A 21,751-nucleotide genomic window follows, 5' to 3' on the forward strand; every position below is an offset into this window, starting at 1 on the left:
GTTAGGATACACACAGATGGAAAATTCCATCAGAGATGTTTATATTGCATTGTTATGTCTTACGGAATCTGACAGGAAAGAAATTACATACTTACAGAATACAGTAAAGGGCTCTTGGTCCTCAGCCCTGTGTATAAAATGTAACCATAATATGGCCCATGCATGAGGCTGTAAAACAAAGCTTTACTTACTGTATCCAGCTCCAGTCTCCTGTAGGCGGCTATATAGCAGCTTTACTTACTGTATCCAGGTCCAGTCTCCTGTAGGCGGCTATATAGCAGCTATACTTACTGTATCCAGCTCCAGTCTCCTGTAGGCGGCTATATAACAGCTATACTTACTGTATCCAGCTCCAGTCTCCTGAGGGCAGCTATATAGCAGCTATACTTACTGTATCCAGGTCCAGTCTCCTGAAGACTGCTATATAACAGCTATACTTACTGTATCCAGGTCCAGTCTCCTGAAGGCAGCTATATAACAGCTATACTCACTGTATCCAGGTCCAGTCTCCTGAAGGCAGCTATATAACTGCTGTACTTACTGTATCCAGGTCCAGTCTCCTGAAGACTGCTATATAACAGCTATACTTACTGTATCCAGGTCCAGTCTCCTGAAGGCAGCTATATAACAGCTATACTCACTGTATCCAGGTCCAGTCTCCTGAAGGCTGCTATATAACAGCTATACTTACTGTATCCAGGTCCAGTCTCCTGAGGGCTGCTATATAACAGCTATACTCACTGTATCCAGGTCCAGTCTCCTGAAGGCAGCTATATAACAGCTATACTTACTGTATCCAGGTCCAGTCTCCTGTAGGCGGCTATATAGCAGCTATACTTACTGTATCCAGCTCCAGTCTCCTGTAGGCGGCTATATAACAGCTATACTTACTGTATCCAGCTCCAGTCTCCTGAGGGCAGCTATATAGCAGCTATACTTACTGTATCCAGGTCCAGTCTCCTGAAGACTGCTATATAACAGCTATACTTACTGTATCCAGGTCCAGTCTCCTGAAGGCAGCTATATAACAGCTATACTCACTGTATCCAGGTCCAGTCTCCTGAAGGCAGCTATATAACTGCTGTACTTACTGTATCCAGGTCCAGTCTCCTGAAGACTGCTATATAACAGCTATACTTACTGTATCCAGGTCCAGTCTCCTGAAGGCAGCTATATAACAGCTATACTCACTGTATCCAGGTCCAGTCTCCTGAAGGCTGCTATATAACAGCTATACTTACTGTATCCAGGTCCAGTCTCCTGAGGGCTGCTATATAACAGCTATACTCACTGTATCCAGGTCCAGTCTCCTGAAGGCAGCTATATTACAGCTATACTTACTGTATCCAGGTCCAGTCTCCTGAAGGCTGCTATATAACAGCTATACTTGTATGGAGTCTTTTGACGAGATTTATCAAACATGGTGTAAAGTGAATCTGTCTGTCGCCCCTGGCAACCAATCAGATTCCACCTTTCATTCCTCACAGGCTCTTTGGAAAATGAAAGGTGGAATCTGATTGGTTGCCGGGGGCGACTGAGCCAGTTTCACTTTACACCATGTCTGATAAATATATTATACGTCCATCAAATATGCAGAAGGCAGCTCTGGCCTTTCCTACCTATTTTAATACATAATTTTATTCACCATAAAATAACTCTGAAACATTTTTTTTTTAGGGCCCTATAAACACAGATTATATGATAGATTAGTGAGACCAAAGGAATGGATTTGAAAAGAGGAGAAACCTTAGAACAGCATTCTGTTGTTTCTTCTGAAAAAGTCTGAGTACATTGAGGATCTCAGTTATCAGTGGGCTGTGTTTTTGAAGTAATTTACTTCTATTAACAAAATCTCAAGTCTTCCAGTACTTATCAGCTTCTGTATGTCCTGCAGGAAGTGGTGTATTCTTTGCAGTCTGAGGGTATGTGCACACTGAGTAATTCTGATGGAAACTCCGTCGCGGAATTCTTAGCTCTCCGCCTGTGTCAGACTCCATTCTATGCACGGGCATATTCCGCCCTCCGTTCAAAGAATGAACTTGATCATTCTTTGGACAGATGACTGACACAGACGGAGAGCTGAGAATTCCGCTACGGAGTTTCCGTCAGAATTACTCAGTGTGCACATACCCTGACACAGTGCTCTCTGCTGCCAGAGTCAGACTGGAAAGAATACACCACTTCCTGCAGGACATACAGCAGCTGATAAGTATGGGAAAACTGGAGATTTTTAAACAGAAGTAAATTACAAATATCTGGCATCAGTGTGTTTTTTTTTTTTTTTTTTTTTGCTGAACTACCCCTTTAATTATGTTGGTTGAAACCTACCAGTTAGAATGCGCTGTGCTGTTAAAGAGAGTTGTTACATGAAGACAATCTCTGTCTAAATGTCATATTAGGGCATGGAGGGATGGGGGTGTCTCTCAGAAATCCCCTCTGAATCATAACTTAGAGCATCTTTGGAAGAACAGAGACAGACATTCATCGTAACTGCTGCCAGATAGCACCACATTTCACATGTAGGCTTTAGGCCCCAGTTGGACTGATGCCTGTCAGTGTGATTTTTTGTTTTTTTGTTTTCCATCAGCACAGAGTAGCGAAATCTTCTGCACTACACCATAGTCATCTTGTAAAAATGTCACAAGTTTCTCTTTTCCTGTTCATTTCAATGGGAATCAAATTAATGTTTTCACTGGAGTGAATAGAAAGCTAGCAAACCATAGCGTACCTACCATGATAGCAGACCACGCAGCTGCTGAGGGGCCCAGGCAGTAAGGGGGCCTGGGCCTTGGCAAAGTGCAATCTGCCATCATGGTACACCACTCTCAGAGCCTCCTCCTAATTGCAGCAGCATCACGACCCTGGGGGAGGTGACAACAACCCCCCTGATTGTCGCAACACCCAACCATCACCCCTGTTTGCAGTAAAAAAAATTGCATTGAAATCTACACACAATGGACGGAAATAATTAACATGACCATTAATTTGACGGCTGTATCAAACAACGGCTGCTGTTAAATACATTGTTGTTCAACGGCCATTGTTGAAGGCAATGCAACCTATTTTACTATGAAAAGAACGGCCATTTTATTTGTAACCGCCGTTCTTGTCCTAAAGTGTAAGTTATGTAATCATGGCCTAAATCCTCAGCCCCACTACCGCCATCCATTTATATATATATATATATATATATATATATGTATATATGTATGTGTGTGTGTATCTATCTATCTATCTATACTCTGAGGCAGAGGTTTACGACTTAACCATCCATAGATTCTTTGGAATCCTTAGGGTTTTCATACTGTCCGTTCACATTAGGTAGTTCTGTAAAAGGATTTTCCTATCACTTCATACATCTCCCCGTGAAATACATCCTGAATACATAATTTAAATGCTTGATTGCTATTGATTTTTATGCAAATGCACTTCACTCTAAATTATAACATTCAACAAAGGAGACGATGGTGCCTTGCCCTGCTATGCCTCCTGATGCCTTTATAGTATTTATATAGGATAAAAATTAATAATAATTGTGTTACGGACTTATGGAGGAGCCCTGGCCTCTCCCAACCTGTCTTTCAGGAAATATGTATTCCCTGTGGTATAACGAAAAGTGTTAGGCCGGCCATCTGTTATTCTTACTAAAAATGTCTGACTCTGTACGACTGAGCTTTTCCAGTACAGGGTGTGTGGCTATGCCTGAGGCTGATCACAGCTAACAGGGTCAGTGTAGGTATAAACCCCCTCCCCCGCCCCCCTAGCTGGTAACAACCAGTTGGATATTTATTTTTCTATTAAGAATAGGTGTGTAAAAAAAAAAAAAAAAAAAAAACACAAAACCATGCATTATGTTTTTCTAATTTTTTGTGCACAAATCAATAGGACAAACGATTTTAAGAAACTCGAATAGGTTTTATTGGGCAAAAAAAGCCTCTTTCTGTAGTCACACAGCTGTTTTCCCACCTCCCCCATCACTACTTATCTGTGCATTATTGGGCAAATCAATCTTCATTACAGAGGAGCAAAGTGAAGATGGGTCCATTATAACCTATGGAGTGGGGAGGGGCTAAGTGAGCAGGCAAGCAGATGTCTGGGCACATAAAACACTGGATTCACAGGTCAGAAAGGTCACTGCTTATCTGGGATCTTGGTGAGAGAAGATTTCAGGATGATGTGGTGTGCATGGCTGCCTTTTCTCCTCTCTATGCTCACTCATCCCCCCTTGACCCCTCCCCTCTCCATAGCCATAGAGCAGAAATCCTGCTTCTTCTAAAGTGGGGGGGGGGGGGGGGTAGGAAAACTGCTTTTTGAGTACAGAAGGAAACACTTTTGCCTGTACTATTGATATTGATATTTATTGATTCCTAAAAAATGACATTTACACTTTAAGTTGGGGCTACACTGACACGTATCGCTCGACCAAAGATCGGCATGCTGCACTCTGTGTCGCCTCTAATGTGAGTGGCCATGACTCGTCAAATATTTGATTGTTTCAAGTTTTTCATATTTGAAGGGTTTTATCCTGTTTGGTTGACTTGCGGCATGATGTTGCTTTGGTACTTTCTTAGATAAAGAATATGAAGAAGTGGTTCCAGCGCTCCGATGGAAAGGTGAAAACTTAATACTTTATTGTAAATCCAATCTAAAAATGTGCTGCTGCTCCAAACCAAATGTAGCAGCAAGTTTACAGACTAGATTTACAATAGGTATTAAGTTTTAACCTTTCCATTAGATTGCTGGAACTACTACTTCATATTCTTTGTCCTTATGGAATGACGGATGGCCACTATCGGGTCCGTGCACCCTCCTTATCTAGATGAACTGCAGCTATGTGGAAGTATAAGGTGAGCGTACTACCAAGTTACTAGTTTCTTAGATACACTGAGTTTGTTGTTGTGCAGGTCACTTAAAGGAGAAGTCCGGCAAAAATGTGTAAAGTATTGTATTGCCCCCCAAAAGTTCTACAAATCCCCAATATACATTTATTACGGGAAAAATGCTTATAAAGTGCTTTTTCCCTGCACTTACTACTGCATCAAGGCTTCACTTCCTGGATAACATGGTGATGTCACTTCCTGGGTAACATGGTGATGTCACTTCCTGGGTAACATGGTGATGTCACTTCCTGGGTAACATATCGATGTCACGCCCCGACTCCAGAGTTGTGCGGGCTGTGGCTGCTGGAGAGGATGATGGCAGGAGGACAATGAGGGACACAGGGCACTGGAGGGACACTGAGCATCCCTCTGGTAGTCGGGTCGTGACCTCACCATGTTTATCCAGGAAGTGACCTCACCATGTTTATCCAGGAAGTGACCTCACCATGTTTATCCAGGAAGTGACCTCACCATGTTTATCCAGGAAGTGACCTCACCATGTTTATCCAGGAAGTGACCTCACCATGTTTATCCAGGAAGTGACCTCACCATGTTTATCCAGGAAGTGACCTCACCATGTTTATCCAGGAAGTGACCTCACCATGTTTATCCAGGAAGTGACCTCCCCATATTATCCAGGAAGTGAAGCCTTGATGCCGTAGTAAGTGCAGGGAAAAAGCTCTTTATAAGCATTTCCCGTAATAAGTGTATATTGGGGATTTGTTTAACTTCTGGGGGGGCAAAACAATACTTTAATAAAAATTTCCGCCAGACTTCTCCTTTAACATACTTGATTTTCTATAAGAATCCGTCCAGTAATTAGTTCATTAGTATCTTGTAAATAAAACCACCTAGGTGAGTATTTGTTTCTGAAGACGTGATGTGGGGATGTTACTGGGAGAGGAGAGGAGCTGCTTTCTGAATTCTTTTCTTTGTTGGCTTCAGGCATGTGGAGTTATTTTTGTTTTAATTTGGTGCTTTCACTTTTATAGCATGAGAGCAGCGCGGCTGTGGAGCTTCTTGGTCAGGGTTGCTTTTGCTGAATAACATAACCCTGCTGTGCTGCTGCTTTCCATGCAGATCTCCGTTTTTTGTTCCTCCTCTTATTTTTTCCAGACAACTGTTTTATTAAGAGAGTCTTCTTTTTGCCAATTAGGTCAAAGCCCTAAAATTTTAAGACCTAAACCCCATGGTTTAGAGCGAACTGATTCCCAAACCATAGGTGAATTCCCCAGAAGAAACAAGGGTATGTATTTAGTTCTCCACCATTGTCCTGTTGCATCTGTTATGCTTATCTGTATGGTGATGCAGAAAGCTATAGTATATGGTAAGAAAAACCCGCCCGATCGCGGGGCTTATTAAAATGATTAGTGCCATATTTTTTTTTCTTATTGCCTAGAAATGTATGTGTTTTATTTCTTGTTATTTACATATCAATGTCTTATGCGATATGGAAATTTATCTTTGCGTCTTTTTCGATATCTTTTCCGTGATCTTGTCCTCTCATTGGGAAGATAAAACGATACCTGTCTCTTAGCTGATGGCTGTTCACAAAGTTCTAAAATCATGTTTTATATCTAAGCTTGAGTTGTGCTGAGCAGTAGCATGCATGCTTCCTCCCTCCCTGCCTGACTGATGTACAGGGTTTGGCGTCCAGCACTAAGCCTTGTCCATCAATAATACACAGCAGGGAGGTAGGATGCTTGCATGCTGCTGCTCAGCACGGCCTGTATGACACTTGAGCTTGAAAGTAAAATGTGAGTTTACAACTTAAAGGGGTACTCCAGCGAAAATCTTTTTCTTTCAAATCAACTGGTTTCAGAAAGATATACAGATTAGTAATTTTAATTCTATTTAAAAATCTCCAGTCTTCCAGTACTTATCAGGTGCTGTATGTCCTGCAGGAAGTGGTGTATTTTTTCCAGTGGTGCTCTCTGCTGACACCTCTGTCCATGTCAAGAACTGTCCAGAGCAGGAAAGGTTTTCTATGGGGATTTGCTGCTGCTCTGGGCAGTTCCTGACATGGACAGAGGTGTCAGCAGAGAACACTGTGTCAGACTGGAGAGAATACACCACTTCATGCAGGACATACAGCAGCCAAGAAGTACTCTGGAATACCCCTTTTAAAGGCGTTGTCTGTAAGTTACATCCCCCATTAGAGCATATGGATGTCATAGTTGTGGTGTTCGGCATAGTTTCCCCACTTCTAGCTTATTGTTGCTGCCTCTGTGGCACACCCGGCCCATCCTCGCATTAAATGTGGAATATTTTTTTATATATAAATACATTTTATATCTGTTTACTAAAAGGTTTAACATTATTAACAATCTTATATAGCTTTTTATACATTTTGGTTAGGATGGTGGAGAGAAAACTGGGACAACATATGGTTAATGGGTTACCAGATGGACTGCTCGCTTAGGAAACCTTCTGTGAAGTTGGTAAAGGGGAATCTGTCGGCTGCAACTTATCTCCCCAAACTGCTGATGTTGTTAGATACCTGTTAGGACAAAGAGACACATGGTACCTTTCATCTATCCAGCTGTGCTTCCAGAATGTGTCTCCTTGTCCCAACAGCTATGTAACAGTGTTTGCAGTTTGGAGGGTGGATTACAGCTGGCAGATTTCCTTTTACATTTAAATTTGTGTTGAAGAGTTAGGGTGCCTTTACACAGAGAGATTTATCGGACAGATTTTTGAAGCCAAAGCCAGGAATGGCAGTCTTTTCTTTATGACCTGTTCCCTGTTTATAGCCTGTTCCTGGCTTCAAAGAACTGTCAAATCTGTCTGTGTAAAGGCCCCCTTACTGCTTCTTTACTACTAAACAATACCCTATCCTCGAGTTGTTATCATAACCATTGTCATTGTTTTTTTGTCTTTTTTTTTTTTTTTTTTTTTTTTCTCTCCAGTAAAGCCAGCCCCTCTGGAAATCAAGCCTGTCCCTGAGTGGGTGGAGTTACCTGTACGCTCTCCAGTGACCAGAAGCTTTACACGAGAGTGAGTATATATTGTATATAAGTGTATATAAATGGGGTGTAATGTGCAGAAAGCATTGGCCCAGACCTATCAGTAGGTTTAATATAGAAACTGCTGTAAACTGCTCATAGCAACCAATCACAGCTCATCTATTATTTTACCAGAGCTGCTATTGGTTACTATGGCCAGTTTACACCGCTTCCATATAAAACACTTTGATAAATCTGGGCCATTTTGTTTGTTTTTTATCCCTAGTTGTTCGTAAATAAAAGATCACTTTTATTAACCAGCTTTATATACACTTAGACTGGGTTCACACTACATTTTTGCAATCCGTTTTTTGAAAAACGGATGAAAAGACAGATAAAAAAAGGATTCATTTGTGTGCATGCGTGTTTTATTTTTAAATGGAAGTCAATAGAAAAACGGATGCACACAAATGCATCCTTTTTCATCTGTTTTTTCATCCATTTTTTGCAACAAACTGGTGAACAAAATGGATTGCAGAATTGTAGTGTGAACGCAACCTTAGGCTCGGTTTACACTGCGTTTTTGCAATTCGTTTTTATGCAAAAAAAAAAAAAAAAAAGGATGCATTTGGGTACATCTTAATACGTTTTTCCATTGACTTCTAATCTAAAAAAGATGAAAAAAAAACAGATTAAAACTTTTTTTTTTTTTGCTTACACAAAAATGTGGTCAACCACAAAAAAATGCATGCGTTTTCAGATCCCTTTATTTATTTTTTTTTATTATTATAATAGAAGTCAATGGAAAAATAGATGCACACAAATGCGTCATAAAAACGAATGGGGAAAAAAAAACACAGATTGCAAAAATGCAGTTACCTGTATCACGATGTTCCTCCTCGCTGGTATTTTCTGTATTCTATTGTCATATGAAGCCATTCCAGGTAAGAAGAAAAAAAAAGTCTCCACCTAGTGGAGAATGATGCTGCTGGAATTGTGTAACTTGTGCTGCAGCTAGACCATCTGCTTTTGTACACATTGTCTGTTTGCTCTTCTTAGTTGCTAGCCACTGTATACTTAAACTATAAAACATACATTTGCTAAAATAATATACTGTGTTCTTCAGCTCTTCCAGGTTCCCTATGCCTCCCAGACCAGACTCTGTTCATAGCACGGCTTCCAGCAGTGACTCGCTGGACAGTGAAGAGAACTATGTACCTATGAACCCAAATCTGCCTACGGATGGCCCAGTATGTAAAACCTATATATTATTATTATTTTGCTGTGTGGTGCTTCAAGTCAGTTACAGAGTTGTAAAGTATCCGGGACATTGCGCATTAGCGCTGCCAATCTGGCCAATTGCATACTATTACAGCACACCTGTTGCTTTGGCCGACTTTTCAGGATAAGCCGTTGTGTGGCATCATTTCTGGCCATCGTAGTACAGACCCCAACTCTAAAAGTTGGGATGCTGTGTAGAATGTAAATAAATATATAATATGAAAGATGAAATCTGTATAAGGCTAGTCTAGAAAAGACTTGACCCAAGCTGCGCCACACCCCTCTAGGTGGTGCTGCACAGAGCAATGGACACAGCCTACCACTGTCCAAACAAAGAAACTAAAATAATGCTAACAAGATATATACACATGCATATGTAAAATCACAGCTGCTCTGGCGCAACTCACCCTCTACTAGAGGTCAGGATCATATAGAACCAGATAAAGTCCCCACATACATTCAAGTCCTCAGTAGGTGCCGATAGCAGATCGTTCTAAAAAAGGAGGAAAACTATAGATATCTTGCTGAGATAGTACAATCACTTATAACAGAGCTATAGTCAACGCACTAATCCATCAATCAATGCTCACTAATGTATCTCGATGTAAAACCCTGACCAGCGTAAGAAAACTAATGTCCTACCTGGGTATACAGAGTTGACATAATGAACATGCGGGGCAAGACGTGATGGTCCGCAGTGTGGACATAAATAGTCTGTAGCGCGGTCTGGTCCAGGCAGCGTAGTGTGATTGCACTGAAGTTCAGAGAACCATCTCCAGATCTGCAGTAATGGTGCGGAGTAAAAACTGTGGGCACGCTCCGGCCGGCAACGTGCACCACTTACTTCCGCCCTAAAGGTAAGCTTGTGACGTCACAAGCAAAAAAGTACGGAGGCCGTGGGTGACAACGTCAGGGAGAGGTCCCCACAGCCTGTTTGGCTCCTCTTATGACCTAGATAATGACTCCGCCTCCTCTTACTGCCTTCACTAACCCTTTCAGGTCATGTTGTAAGTTCATATAATCGCATTAAGGTCAAAAATCCATCTGGACTCTGCCCTAGACATTTTTTTTAATAAAATCCCCCCTCCTTCTATCCCTCTTAATAATTTCTAGTCCAAAGAAGACTGTCCCCCTTGGATTGTTGTCATGTTTCTCCTGATAATGGGATGATAGTGGATGTTTCAAACATCCCTTAGAGATATTATTCAGGTGTTCTGACCATCTTGTTTAAAGTGGTCTAATTGTCCGTCCCACATACAGCTTACCACAAGGACAACAAATAGCGTAAATAGTCCCCTTAGTGTTACATGTTGTCATGTCCCCAATCTCAAAGGAGTCAATGTTTTCTGAGTCTGAGAACATGGCAACATATCTTTGGCATCTTCCCATTATACAGGCCCTACAGCTTTTACACGGAAAGAAACCTTTTTTCTCTGTGAGCCATGTCTTTGTATTAATGGAGGGTAATTTTGTGGTGGGAGCTACTAGGGTTCCAATAGTTCTAGCCCGTCTATAGACAAATTTGGGTTGATTAGGTAATTTCTCCCCTATTATTTTATCCTGTTTCAGGAAGGGCCAATATTTTTTCACGATTTTTTTAAAGGGATAAATCTGATCACTATATTGGGTGATAATAGGGATATCCAGAACATCATTCTTCTCATCATGTATATTTTTCTCCCTGGGTAACTCCCTTATCTCTTCAATAGTGGTCTTGATTTTGGTGGCATCATACCCTCTACTCACAAAGTCTGCGTGTAGTCTTTTTGCTTCACTCTCAGTCACTAATATCAGTACAATTACGTCTGGCTCTCATAAGTTGGCCCTTTGGGATATTTGACAGCCAAACAGGCACATGGCAACTTGAAGTGAAAATAAAACTCTTTGTGTCTACTTCTTTTCTGTAGCTTTTTGTGTGAATCTGGGCAAGATAGCAGGTTCAGTAGTCAGCAGTATAAGCTGTATATCAAGCAGTGGGTGAAATAACACTCATTACAGGTTGCAGGAGTTTCTCTTTGGGCCCTTGTCTCTGTCACTCCTCTCCATAAACCTCTGTGGAGAAATAAAGAAGCACACTGTATGTGTATATTAGGATTTAGTATAAAGGTGTGTGTGTGTGGTTATGTGTATGTTATATATATGTGTGTGTATATATATATATATATATATATATATGTGTTATATATATTATATATATGTTATTTATATATATATATATATATATATGGAGAGAGAGATATATAAAATAATTAGTTGGTGTGGAATTTAAGGACCTTTTTAGATGACAAGTGTGGGGTCTAGCAGGTTGGCATCTAGTCTTTTTGTTGTGTAGACAGGGCCGCATAATCAGTTCATGTGGGCCTTTTTACACAGCTGAGGTAGGCTGTTTTTGCAAAAAAGGGATGGAAAAACTGATGCAATTGTGTACACCCATTTTGATGCGTTTTCCCATTGACTTCAGTTACAAAAAACGGATGCGCTTTGATCCTCTCTTTTTTTTTATAACATACACAAAATGTACTTGACCTTATTTTTGTGTACGTGAAAAAAAAACTGTTGCGTTTAAATACTTGTTTTTATAATGGAAGTCAATGGAAAAACACAACTGCATCTGTTTTTCCATCCCTTTTTTCGCAAAAATGGATGAAAAAAAAAACTGATTGCAAAAACAGTGTTAACTAAATAATTCATGTCTGATTTCTGTCTGTATATGCGCCTCCAGAATTGTAATGTGCTGTATGTCACTATATAAATGACTATTATGGTTCTTGATTTATAAAATGCGTCATATAACAATATTAGCAGAGGTCTATATGAACAGCAATGTATAATGGTACACAATAAATTCTAGAAAACTATGGCCACAATTAACTAAAAAAAGCCGAGGGTGGGTTTGCTGTGGATGTGTCTGGGACTTACTCTTGTAACATATAATCTACTATATCTACAATTCTAGTCCATATTTGAGAGCAACAGTCTTGATGGAGGGAACAGTCCCATGGTGAAGCCCAAGGGTGACAAACAAGTGGAATATCTAGACTTGGATTTGGACTCTGGCAAGTCAACACCTCCAAGAAAAGTATGTGAACACTTATAGATAAGAAATGCTCTATTCTGACAGTCTTATTCTGACCTGTTCTTTTAGCAGGTAGCTATATCTGCTGAATTCCTACTGACCTATAGACTAAGAGAGTGCATGCAATCTGATAGGGAGGGGATACGAGGAACTCCTGCTGGCAGCACCATTCCTTAGGGACAGAGAATCGATTGCTTTTTGGTGATGCTTGGTCAGGTTGAATCTACTGTAAATCTCTGTAACCCGAAGTGTAATCTGTAACCTGAAGCCGTTATATATCTTAGGGTAGCTTCACACGTACCGTATCGCATCTGATCTTCTGCTGAGGATCCGCAGCAGATTTGACTAAATGAATGAACACAGCATTAAATCCGCACTGTAAAATCCACTGTGGATACGCAGCAGAAAATCAGCTGCGATATGGTACGTGTGAAGCTACCCTTAGGGTAAATTCACACGGGCGGATCTGCCGTGAGTTTCACGCTCAAAATCTGCAGCTAATCCGCAGTACACGTAAGTGCGTGTTTGATTGGAGGTAAATCGCATGTAAGTAGATTTAGATTTACATGTAGATTTCCCTGCAATCAAACACGCACTTATGTGTATTGGGGATTAGCTGCAGATTTTGAGCATGAGACTAGCAGCAGATCCGCCCGTGTGAATTTACCCTTACATGTAGATTTACCCGCAATAAAACACACACTTGCGTGTATTGCGGATTAGCTGCAGATTTTGCACGTGCGACTCGCGGCAGATCCGCCTGTGTACATTTACCCTTAAGGAGATCTCAAGTAGTATCAATGCTGAAAGACTGCTCTGGGTAATGCGTAGCTGTCATGTAAATGTCACTTTTCAGAAATCAATAAATATCAATAGTGCAAGCGATTTTAAGAAACTCTAATAGGTTTTATTAAGCAAAAGAGTTTCCTTCTGTTTTGCTAACTTCCCTGACTTAACAAAAAGCATTTTCTGTGTCCATTATGCTCTATGGAGAGGGGAGGGGCCGAGGGGGATGAGTGAGCATGGAGAGGAGAAAAGGCAGCCCTGCATAGCACATTATCCTGCAATCTTCTCTCACTAAGATCCCAGATAAGCACTGACCTTTCTGATCTGTGAATCCAGTGTTTTATGTGCCCAGACAGTCTCCAAACTGTACAGCTGCTTCTCTGCTCTCCCTGCTCACTCATCCCCCTTGGCCCCTCCCCACCCATAGGTTATAATGGACACAGAAAACCCGTCTTCACTTTGCTTCTCTGTAATAAAGACGACTTTGCCTGATGATGCACAGATAATAAGGAAGGAGGGGGGGGGGGTGAGGCTAGGAAACAAATACAGATTTGAGTGCAGAAAGAGGTTTTTTTTTTTGCCTAATAAAACCCATTAGAGTTTCTTAAAATGCCTTATACTATTGATTTCTGCAAAAATATTTTAAATGACAGTAAAATTTTAAGTTCAGATGAGTTAGCGTACCTTGGCTGCTCTTTCTGGTTGACAGTAGGCAGGATGCTAATTGTTTCTTGTGTTTTTTGTTTTTTTTAATAAAGAAAAAGAGCACTGGATCTGGAAGCAGTGCAGCGGAAGAAAAGGTGGATTATGTCGTCGTTGACAAAGAAAAAACCCTGGCCCTGACGAATACCAGGAAGGCATGGACCGACGAAAGGCAGTCTACCGAATCAGAAACCCCAACTAAAAGCGTCAAATGAATGTTTCTGAAGCTGAAAACTCGTTTTATATGGTGCAACATTATGTTCTCCGAAGGCAACGGGACGTGTATATTTTTTAGAAACATTTAGACGACTCAGTAAGACAAAGACTGAATTGTGCACTGTGCAGTCTGTATCACTCAGACGTCTATGTAAATACCCAACAATGGAGCAAGGACCATTCGTTTTACACATTTAGCCATGTTTTGTAGTATTACTGTGTTTTATGCACTTTGTGTGTTTGAAACAATGGTTCTTGTGGCTAACTTTTTTTTGTTTTGCCATTAACACCGCTAATTTCTGTTTTATTTCATATCATATACTAATATAACTAAAAGCTAGATAAAACAGAGTGATAGATGGGGCCGGTGGTGCATTGCGGTGCATAATACAGGCCTCCTATCACTGTCACAACTACAATTGTTTTATCTTAGGATTTAGATTTTTAATGCTTCCTTTTACGTTGATATGAACCTGTGCCTGGCAACTTCCAGATTAGTGATAGTGGATGTCCATACCTGCAGAATCATGGGGTGTGTTTTTATTTTATTTTTTTATTAGAGATCATGAATGTAAAAATGCTTTAATGTAATTTTATTGTGTCTTGGGAACGTTGGTGATTTGCTCAGATGGCCGTGTTATGGGTCAGTACAGGAGTCATTTGTAAGCGCTGAAGCCAGGATTGGAAGATGACATGGAAAAGCTGAAAAACCTTTGTAATAGTTGTAAATTTTTTTCTAAGAAATTTTGTTTGCATCGGGGCAACAGACCTTGATACAGACCTCTTTACAAACCAGGGAAGGTTATAGTCAGCAGACTATGCTAAAGCTTACACGGACAGCTTACAAGTGAAAGGAATATTTCAGGCTATAGCATTTCTCATCTGTCCACTACACTCACTCCATAGTCCTCATATAGTTGTATGGAGCGGCAGTCCACAACCAGTCTAAGCCACCTAATGTTTATGCCTTAGCCACTGTATAGGTAGTAAATATTGTAAGTTGAAATAACCCAGTAAATTTCATTGGTATGCAGTAGGATTATATGAAACTAGTAAAAAGGTTTGGCCACTTTTTTATCTTGCTTATTAAAGGGACTCTGTCAGCAGGTTTATGGCGTCCTATCTCAGGGTAGCATAAACTAGTGACAGAGAAGCTGAACAGAATGATGTATCACTTACATTGTTCTGTGCAGCTGATCCAGAGATCTCCTCCTGAATAACATGAACAATAAGTAGTCCTCTCCAATATGTGCATGAGCCCAGTAGTCCTGGATATTCATGAGAAGCAGAAAACTCCACCCACCAGCTGCTGATTGGCAGTTATCTATCCATGCTCTGTATAGTCAGCAACTGTCAATCAGCAGCTGGGGGGAGGGGTGTGGCAAGAATCCTATTCTTCTGCATATTAGGAGAACAGATGAACAGAATGATGTCAGAAATACACCGTTTCTCTATAGGATGCCATGTATAGATGGAGGGACTGCCCTGTGGCATAGGGGAATTGAGAACCAAAGAGCGGTGGCTTATCATGATCACTGCTGCTATTTGTTTTGGGCCTCTTTATGTTCTGATCTCTAATATTTGGGAGCCAACGTCTACTTCTTATATGTTAAGCAGCAATGATTATATTACGGTAGTCCGCCAGTTACGATGAGCATTTCTTACAATAATGTATTTTTATTGATTGTTCTATATCCAGTTGGTGGAGATTCTGCAGGGTAGGATCTTACACTGAGAAATAGTAAAATAATTGACATGATATGGGCCGTGCTCATGACGTTTGGTGTCTGCAGACCTCATGTCCTGTTAGATTAAGTAGCATTTTTTTTAATGTGGGACGCAGAAGGTGAATTATAAATCAGGTACTTTAGACGGCGCCATCGTGCTAATACAATGATCATGTTGTTACAGTGAATATAAGCATGTAAAATTGTTCTAGTACTGTAATGCTCTTTGAAGACAGCTGCCAATAAAGGAGAAGTCCCATGAAATACAAAGGCAGGCGGGGAGGGGGGGCATTAATAAACAATGTAACCCTACCAGATCCCGTACCTCCATTACGCCACTCCTGGGTCTCACTAACGGCTGTCCTTTTCAGCTGGAATCCGGGAACTTTACGTACCCACCTCCTCCTGCTGCAATGTCATGGCCCAGCTGAGCAGGTACTTGATCGCCCGGGTACATGACGTTTCAGCTGCAACAGGCCGGCGGCTGTCAACGGGACCTGGGAGAGGCGCTATGAGGAACAGATAAGTATGCTTTGTTTCTAATGTTCTCACACCTCCCTGCCTTCCTGAATTTTTTTATTTTTTTTTTATTTCATGAGATTTCTCCTTTAAAGAGGTTGTTCAGGGAAGATTAACTTTTCCCCCATCCACAGAAAAGGGGAAAAGTAGGAGATCCCGGTGGTCCGACCTATGTACCCCCTTGACGATCACCATATCAGGCCCCAGCTTCTTTATTATGAATAGAGTGGCTGGTACAGCACATGACCTGCGGCTCTATTCATAATACAGAAGCCAGGCCAGATACGACGATCGGTGGGGAGTACAGAGGTCGGACCCCCCCACACACAATCTCCTATTTTTTCCCAATCCCGTGGATAGGGGAAAAGTAGATTTTTCCTGGAATACTCATTAAACTTAACAAGTATAATACTGTGATTTGTGATCATTAGCCAAGTATAGAATATTTTAATATGTTGACACCACTGTGCCCTTTGCATCGGCGTTTTTTAAATTAACACCTGCTTTGCCTTATATTTAAAATTTCTATGCAACTTGTACTTATTTACCTTTTTTAACCTATTATTTAATAGTTCCCATAATTTGCTACAATCTCCTACCGATTGATGGCCCGGCACGCTTGAAGAAGAAGCAGTGCGACATTGTACATAAGAGGCTTTATAAACCTCCTGTCCGCACCAATGTGGGCCCATTTTAGAATAAAGTGTTTCATGCAATTTTTTTTTTTTTTTTTAAAGGGACACCATCACCAAAAATCCTATAATAACATACCGAAATATTTTTTACTTTTTTACCTTTTTTTTTTTTTTCGCTTTTCAAATTCTATAAAAATTAGTTTGTGTTATAAAATTCCTGGAGACACTTGTTAAAGGGGTCTTCTCAACAAAAACACACAAAATGAAATCTATATGGTGCCAGTTTGGCAATTTAACCCTTGACAGACTGCTGTTGTTGCAGGTGGAAGTGACTCTATTCTGGTTCCTAGGGAAAATTCATAGGGTCTATGAGACCTTATTCACATGTACCGTAAATGTGTCCGAAATTGCGGATCAGCAAATTTAGGGCCTGTTATTGGGCTGTTCACTCTGTTTTCTGGATCACCCATAGAAATCTATGGCAAAGGACGTTAATGATGTAACATTCGTAACGTCTGCAAAGATTACGGATCTGTATCATTTTGACAATTTCCACTTTTTTTTTTTTTACCACCATCTTTACTAGAGACGAGCGAATTTACAGTATTGGCGAGATGCTTTGCTACGCTCGGCCGTTGGCTCGTCAGCCGTCCGCCTTTGAACTCTGCTCCAGGTGCCTGGATTTGCTGGATCTTCTCCCAGTACTGCATACAACTTTTCCAGGCAGCCGGCTGACAGACAAGCTTAGCAAAGCGCTTCACTAATACTGTAAATCCACTCATCTCTATTCTCTACTTCAAACTGATCTCCAAAAAATATGGGTTACAGATGATTTTTTTTGCGGATCCCAGACTTTGATTGTGGACATAATATAAGGTCCTGAAAAACTACTGAATGTCACCCCCAGCCCTTCCCATTTAACACCACATCCCTTTTCTTTTTGTGTTTAAGGCCGTTCAGTACGACTGCCCCATAATAACGTGCTGACTTGGGCCGTAAAACAAGATTATGTGGGCACTAGATGGTAGCACATTGTTTTATAATTGGTATATACAAAGATAGGTGACATGGCAGAATAGAAAACCTGCACTGTCACAGCTTTTATGGGTCACAATTCAGCAGATGGTTTATGTTATGCTGATTGTGTCTCTCTAAACAGAACTTCCATTTTTTTTATATTTTTTTGGGCCAAGAAAGAAAAACAAATTGTAATAGGTAACCCCAAGTTTAAAAAAAAAACTTTAAAATTCTGCTAAAGTGCATAATACTACTGTTACAGACTCCTCTTTGTACTGTAAAGTCAATTGGTAACTGATCAGATATTCACAATATGAAGCAGCATTTCTTGTAACTGTGCACCATAAAGTAGTATTCCAAATGAAATGTGCTTCCTTCGGGCTCGTACACGTGGCCAGTGTCTCTGTGCCCATTCTCCATTGAGTCTCATATTATGGTAATGTATATTTGGAATCCATTATGGAATTGGCCAAAGGTTTTCAATCCCTTCCTGCATCTCGGAGCGTCGGCCCGGCAGGCACAGGGAGAGTGTCCATGACTATGTGCTGTAACACAAGCTAATTACCTGGTACTTGGATTTCATGTGGAAGAGCGTGAACATGTATTATTTTGTCCATGTGATTTAAGAATGTGTCTTGTTTTTAGTGTGTTAATCTGGTACTTACTGTCACTGGAACCAGTGCAGGAGCTAACAAGCACGCACCAACGTCTACAGAAATAAACCTCTCTGCTCACTGTATAGTTTTCTGCCTCTTGTGTCTTTTCTTCGTAAACATCTCGTCATAATAAATTTGTTTGTTTCTCGCATAGGATTAGCCATCAGTGTCAGAATGGGGGGTTACTATCACCCGGCACCCCCCACCTATAAGCTGTTGGGCAGAGTCTTGGCTCCGGCATATACACAGTAAACAGCTGGAAGCAGATGGCTCTGGTAATTGTGTAGAGGTGACCACTTACTTGTAACTGAAGTATATGGAAGTTGTGTTGTGGAACCCGTCATTTATTTATGAATAGAGATGAGCGAACCTGGAGCAGCTGGAGTCGATCCGAACCCGAGCGTTCGGCATTTGATTAGCGGTGGCTGCTGAAGTTGGATAAAGCCCTAAGGATATGTGGAAATCATGGATATAGTCATTGGCTGTATCCATGTTTTCCAGACAACCTTAGAGCTTTATCCAAGTTCTGCAGCCCCAGCTAATTAAATGGCGATCGTTCGGGTTTGAATCGACTCGAACCCGAACCCGGTTCTCTCATCTCTATTTATGAACCATGGATGATTGGTGCGGGTTCCGGGTGTCATAGGCCATCAAAGGTAAATGGCCAAAATGCCCCTTATAAAAAATAGATTTACACAAGTTTTCTTTAAATCTGGGTAAAGTCTGTCAGCACGCGGACCTGATCCAAGTTGCAGTGTGTTAGGTCACATGGTTCAACATGGTGCCTGTAACTTATCTGTCCATGTAGCAGAAAATGTGTAACCAAGTGTCAAAGAGGAGTTTCAGCTCTCCGGCCGTGCCGCGCTCTCACACCTCCTCCTTGGTTCCTGCTTTTGAATAATAATTTCCTGCGTCCTAAACCCATACAAGCGGGATAGCCAGGAAGAGTGGCGCATATGTGCTGAGCAGTGAAGCTTACCTCTGTCAATGAGCATGCGCTGCTCTTCCTGGCTATACTGCTTGAATGAGTTTAGGATGCTGGAGGCGCATGTCATCAGCGGCACAGGAACTGAAAGCCGATATAAAATTATTATTCAAAAGGAGGAACCAAGGCGCACAGAGGACATGTTCACACCATGATTACACATTTTATGCTACATGGATGGATAAGTTACAGGTACCATGTTGAACAGGGGGCTGTGACCTATAGAACTGTCAGCAACTTGGATCGGCTCAGAGTGAATATACTCTTTGGTAATTTTGTTCCTTGAACCATGTCTGCACTAGAACCGGAGTAGCTAATTCTTGTGCACATAACTAAGGGGGTGAACCTCATAGTGTAGCGCCAGGACAGAGCTATGCTGAGTAAAGTCTTGTTTACACAGGCTGCTAGAAACGCTCTATAGCCAATCATCATTTAAGTGTCAGAAATCCACCAAAGAGTAGGAAACCGCCCACTTATTAGCTGACCGCATCTTTTGTGCCGCTATAAAATGTATCACTGTCTGCTGTTTATCTGCCTATATAAACGGGATGTGCGGCTAATAGCAATAAATTTAAATGGCCACACAAACAATGCAGTGATTGTTTGTGCAGCCTGGCCGCAGTTCTAAAGGCACCAAAAACAAGCGCTGGTCTCGCTGATTGGCATGCGCTTGTGTCCTTGCACGGCCCCATATCGGCCCAAGTAAAAGGGACCTTAAGATCCGGCTTTCTCGTTATTTATCTTTGCTATTGAATATTGTGGAAGTTAAGAATTAGCAAGAAATATTCTTAAAACAACTTGCATCACTTTGTGGCCCTTGAGTTCTTTTTTTGTTATATCTTGATAAGATTTATGCACCATCCCAGAGTTATTCAATTGTCTGATTATTGGAGTGTAGCCGAGCTCAGGAGGAAGTTGGTGGTCATGGGTGTTTCGGAGTGTCGGACTACTGATATTATTCCATGTCCCAGTTTCACACTGCTGCATGTCCATAGAAAGTAGAGACACCGGAGCTGCAGAGGGGCAAAGAAATAGGCTAAAAAGGGTGAAAATGAGACTGGGGAGCAACTGTTTCCATATGCAAAGTAGTAGAATAATAGTTATAGCTTTAAGGTCCTCCCCATATTATAGGGGAAAACACCTTTAACAGCATTTAGAAATACGCATTAAAACAGTGATTGGAAACCTTCAGCCCTCTGGCTGTTGGAAAACTACAATTCCCATAAAGCCTGGACCGGCCTAGCTAAAGCTTTGACTGCCCAGGCATGATGGGAATTGTAGATTTGCATAAGCTGAAGGGCCAAGCTTCTCTATCCATACTTTTAAACCACCTCTATGGGCATAAGTACAATAGACTTAAAGGGAATCTGTCAGTACCTGGGGGAATTTGATAGAACCTGACAGACCTGCAGAGAACCCTTTGTGATGAGCTAATCATCTTCTTAGTCTTGCAGAAAATCTTCCTCAATACATTGTACATTAGTGTCCACTAGATGGCAGCAAAACCCTACACAGCTGTATGAATGCATCTAACTTTTCTCATGTTGTTCTGACACAAATTGGGTATCTAGGCCCATCTTCACAGACATTTTTTTTGTGCTTATTTTATCCTGTATAGTTCCAAAATCCAGATTTTCATTTACACATGGTAACCTCCCCCCCCCAATGTATATTATTACATATGGAAAGGCACATGGTCTTTATTAAAAATCCAGTATATATTTCAGATGTCCGTATATTCTCCCTGGTCATTTGTTAAATGTATTTATGTAACAACCACATTTCTGCAGTACTTGTAATTATACAATGGGGGAGTGTGATGGTGAGATGACTGTTCATACCAATACTCAGGGGCGTAGCTAATGTCTCTTGGCCCCCCCCCCCTTACTCGACCAAGCGATGCTATTAGTATATCTCAAGACGATATTACCAATAATACTAGTATATAGGAAATATCACCATACATATTACCGCCATACTCTTAACTAACCAAATCCTGTATACTGAGACCAATATTGACAATAATACCAGTATACAAGGGGCAAATATTACCACCACCACACCCACTACCATAACCACCATATTGTTACTGACCAAATCCAGTATACTAAGACCAATAAAACACAGTACTAGATAACAAGTAACAAATATTACCACCACATACTGACTAAAACACCACCACCGCTGCTACTAAATAACATCCACCGTACAACGATCACTATCACCTCATCCAGTCATATAGAGGCTGACCCAGCTCTACACAGGCTCTGTACACCATATACATTAGAATGCAGTTATATCAGGTGACTCACAGGGGACGTCTTCT

General features: G+C 41.1%; 1 protein-coding gene across 2 annotated transcripts in view; it reads left to right on the top strand.

Annotated features, from left to right (window-relative positions):
• Positions 1-18,523, top strand: part of GAB1 (GRB2 associated binding protein 1) — an 80,759-nt gene extending 62,236 nt beyond the window's left edge. The window contains exons 7-11 of one of the 2 annotated variants that reach the window (XM_069978649.1): positions 6,037-6,126; positions 7,790-7,877; positions 8,952-9,075; positions 12,063-12,185; positions 13,727-18,523. In XM_069978649.1, coding sequence (XP_069834750.1) covers positions 6,037-6,126; positions 7,790-7,877; positions 8,952-9,075; positions 12,063-12,185; positions 13,727-13,885 — 584 coding nt within the window. In that variant the 3' untranslated portion in view covers positions 13,886-18,523. The remainder of the gene's footprint in view (positions 1-6,036; positions 6,127-7,789; positions 7,878-8,951; positions 9,076-12,062; positions 12,186-13,726) is intronic. The other variant, XM_069978650.1, reaches the window with a different exon arrangement.
• The last annotated feature ends 3,228 nt before the right edge of the window (positions 18,524-21,751 follow it).

This window comes from Dendropsophus ebraccatus, chromosome 7 (assembly GCF_027789765.1).
Source record: "Dendropsophus ebraccatus isolate aDenEbr1 chromosome 7, aDenEbr1.pat, whole genome shotgun sequence".
Lineage (NCBI taxonomy): Eukaryota > Metazoa > Chordata > Amphibia > Anura > Hylidae > Dendropsophus > Dendropsophus ebraccatus.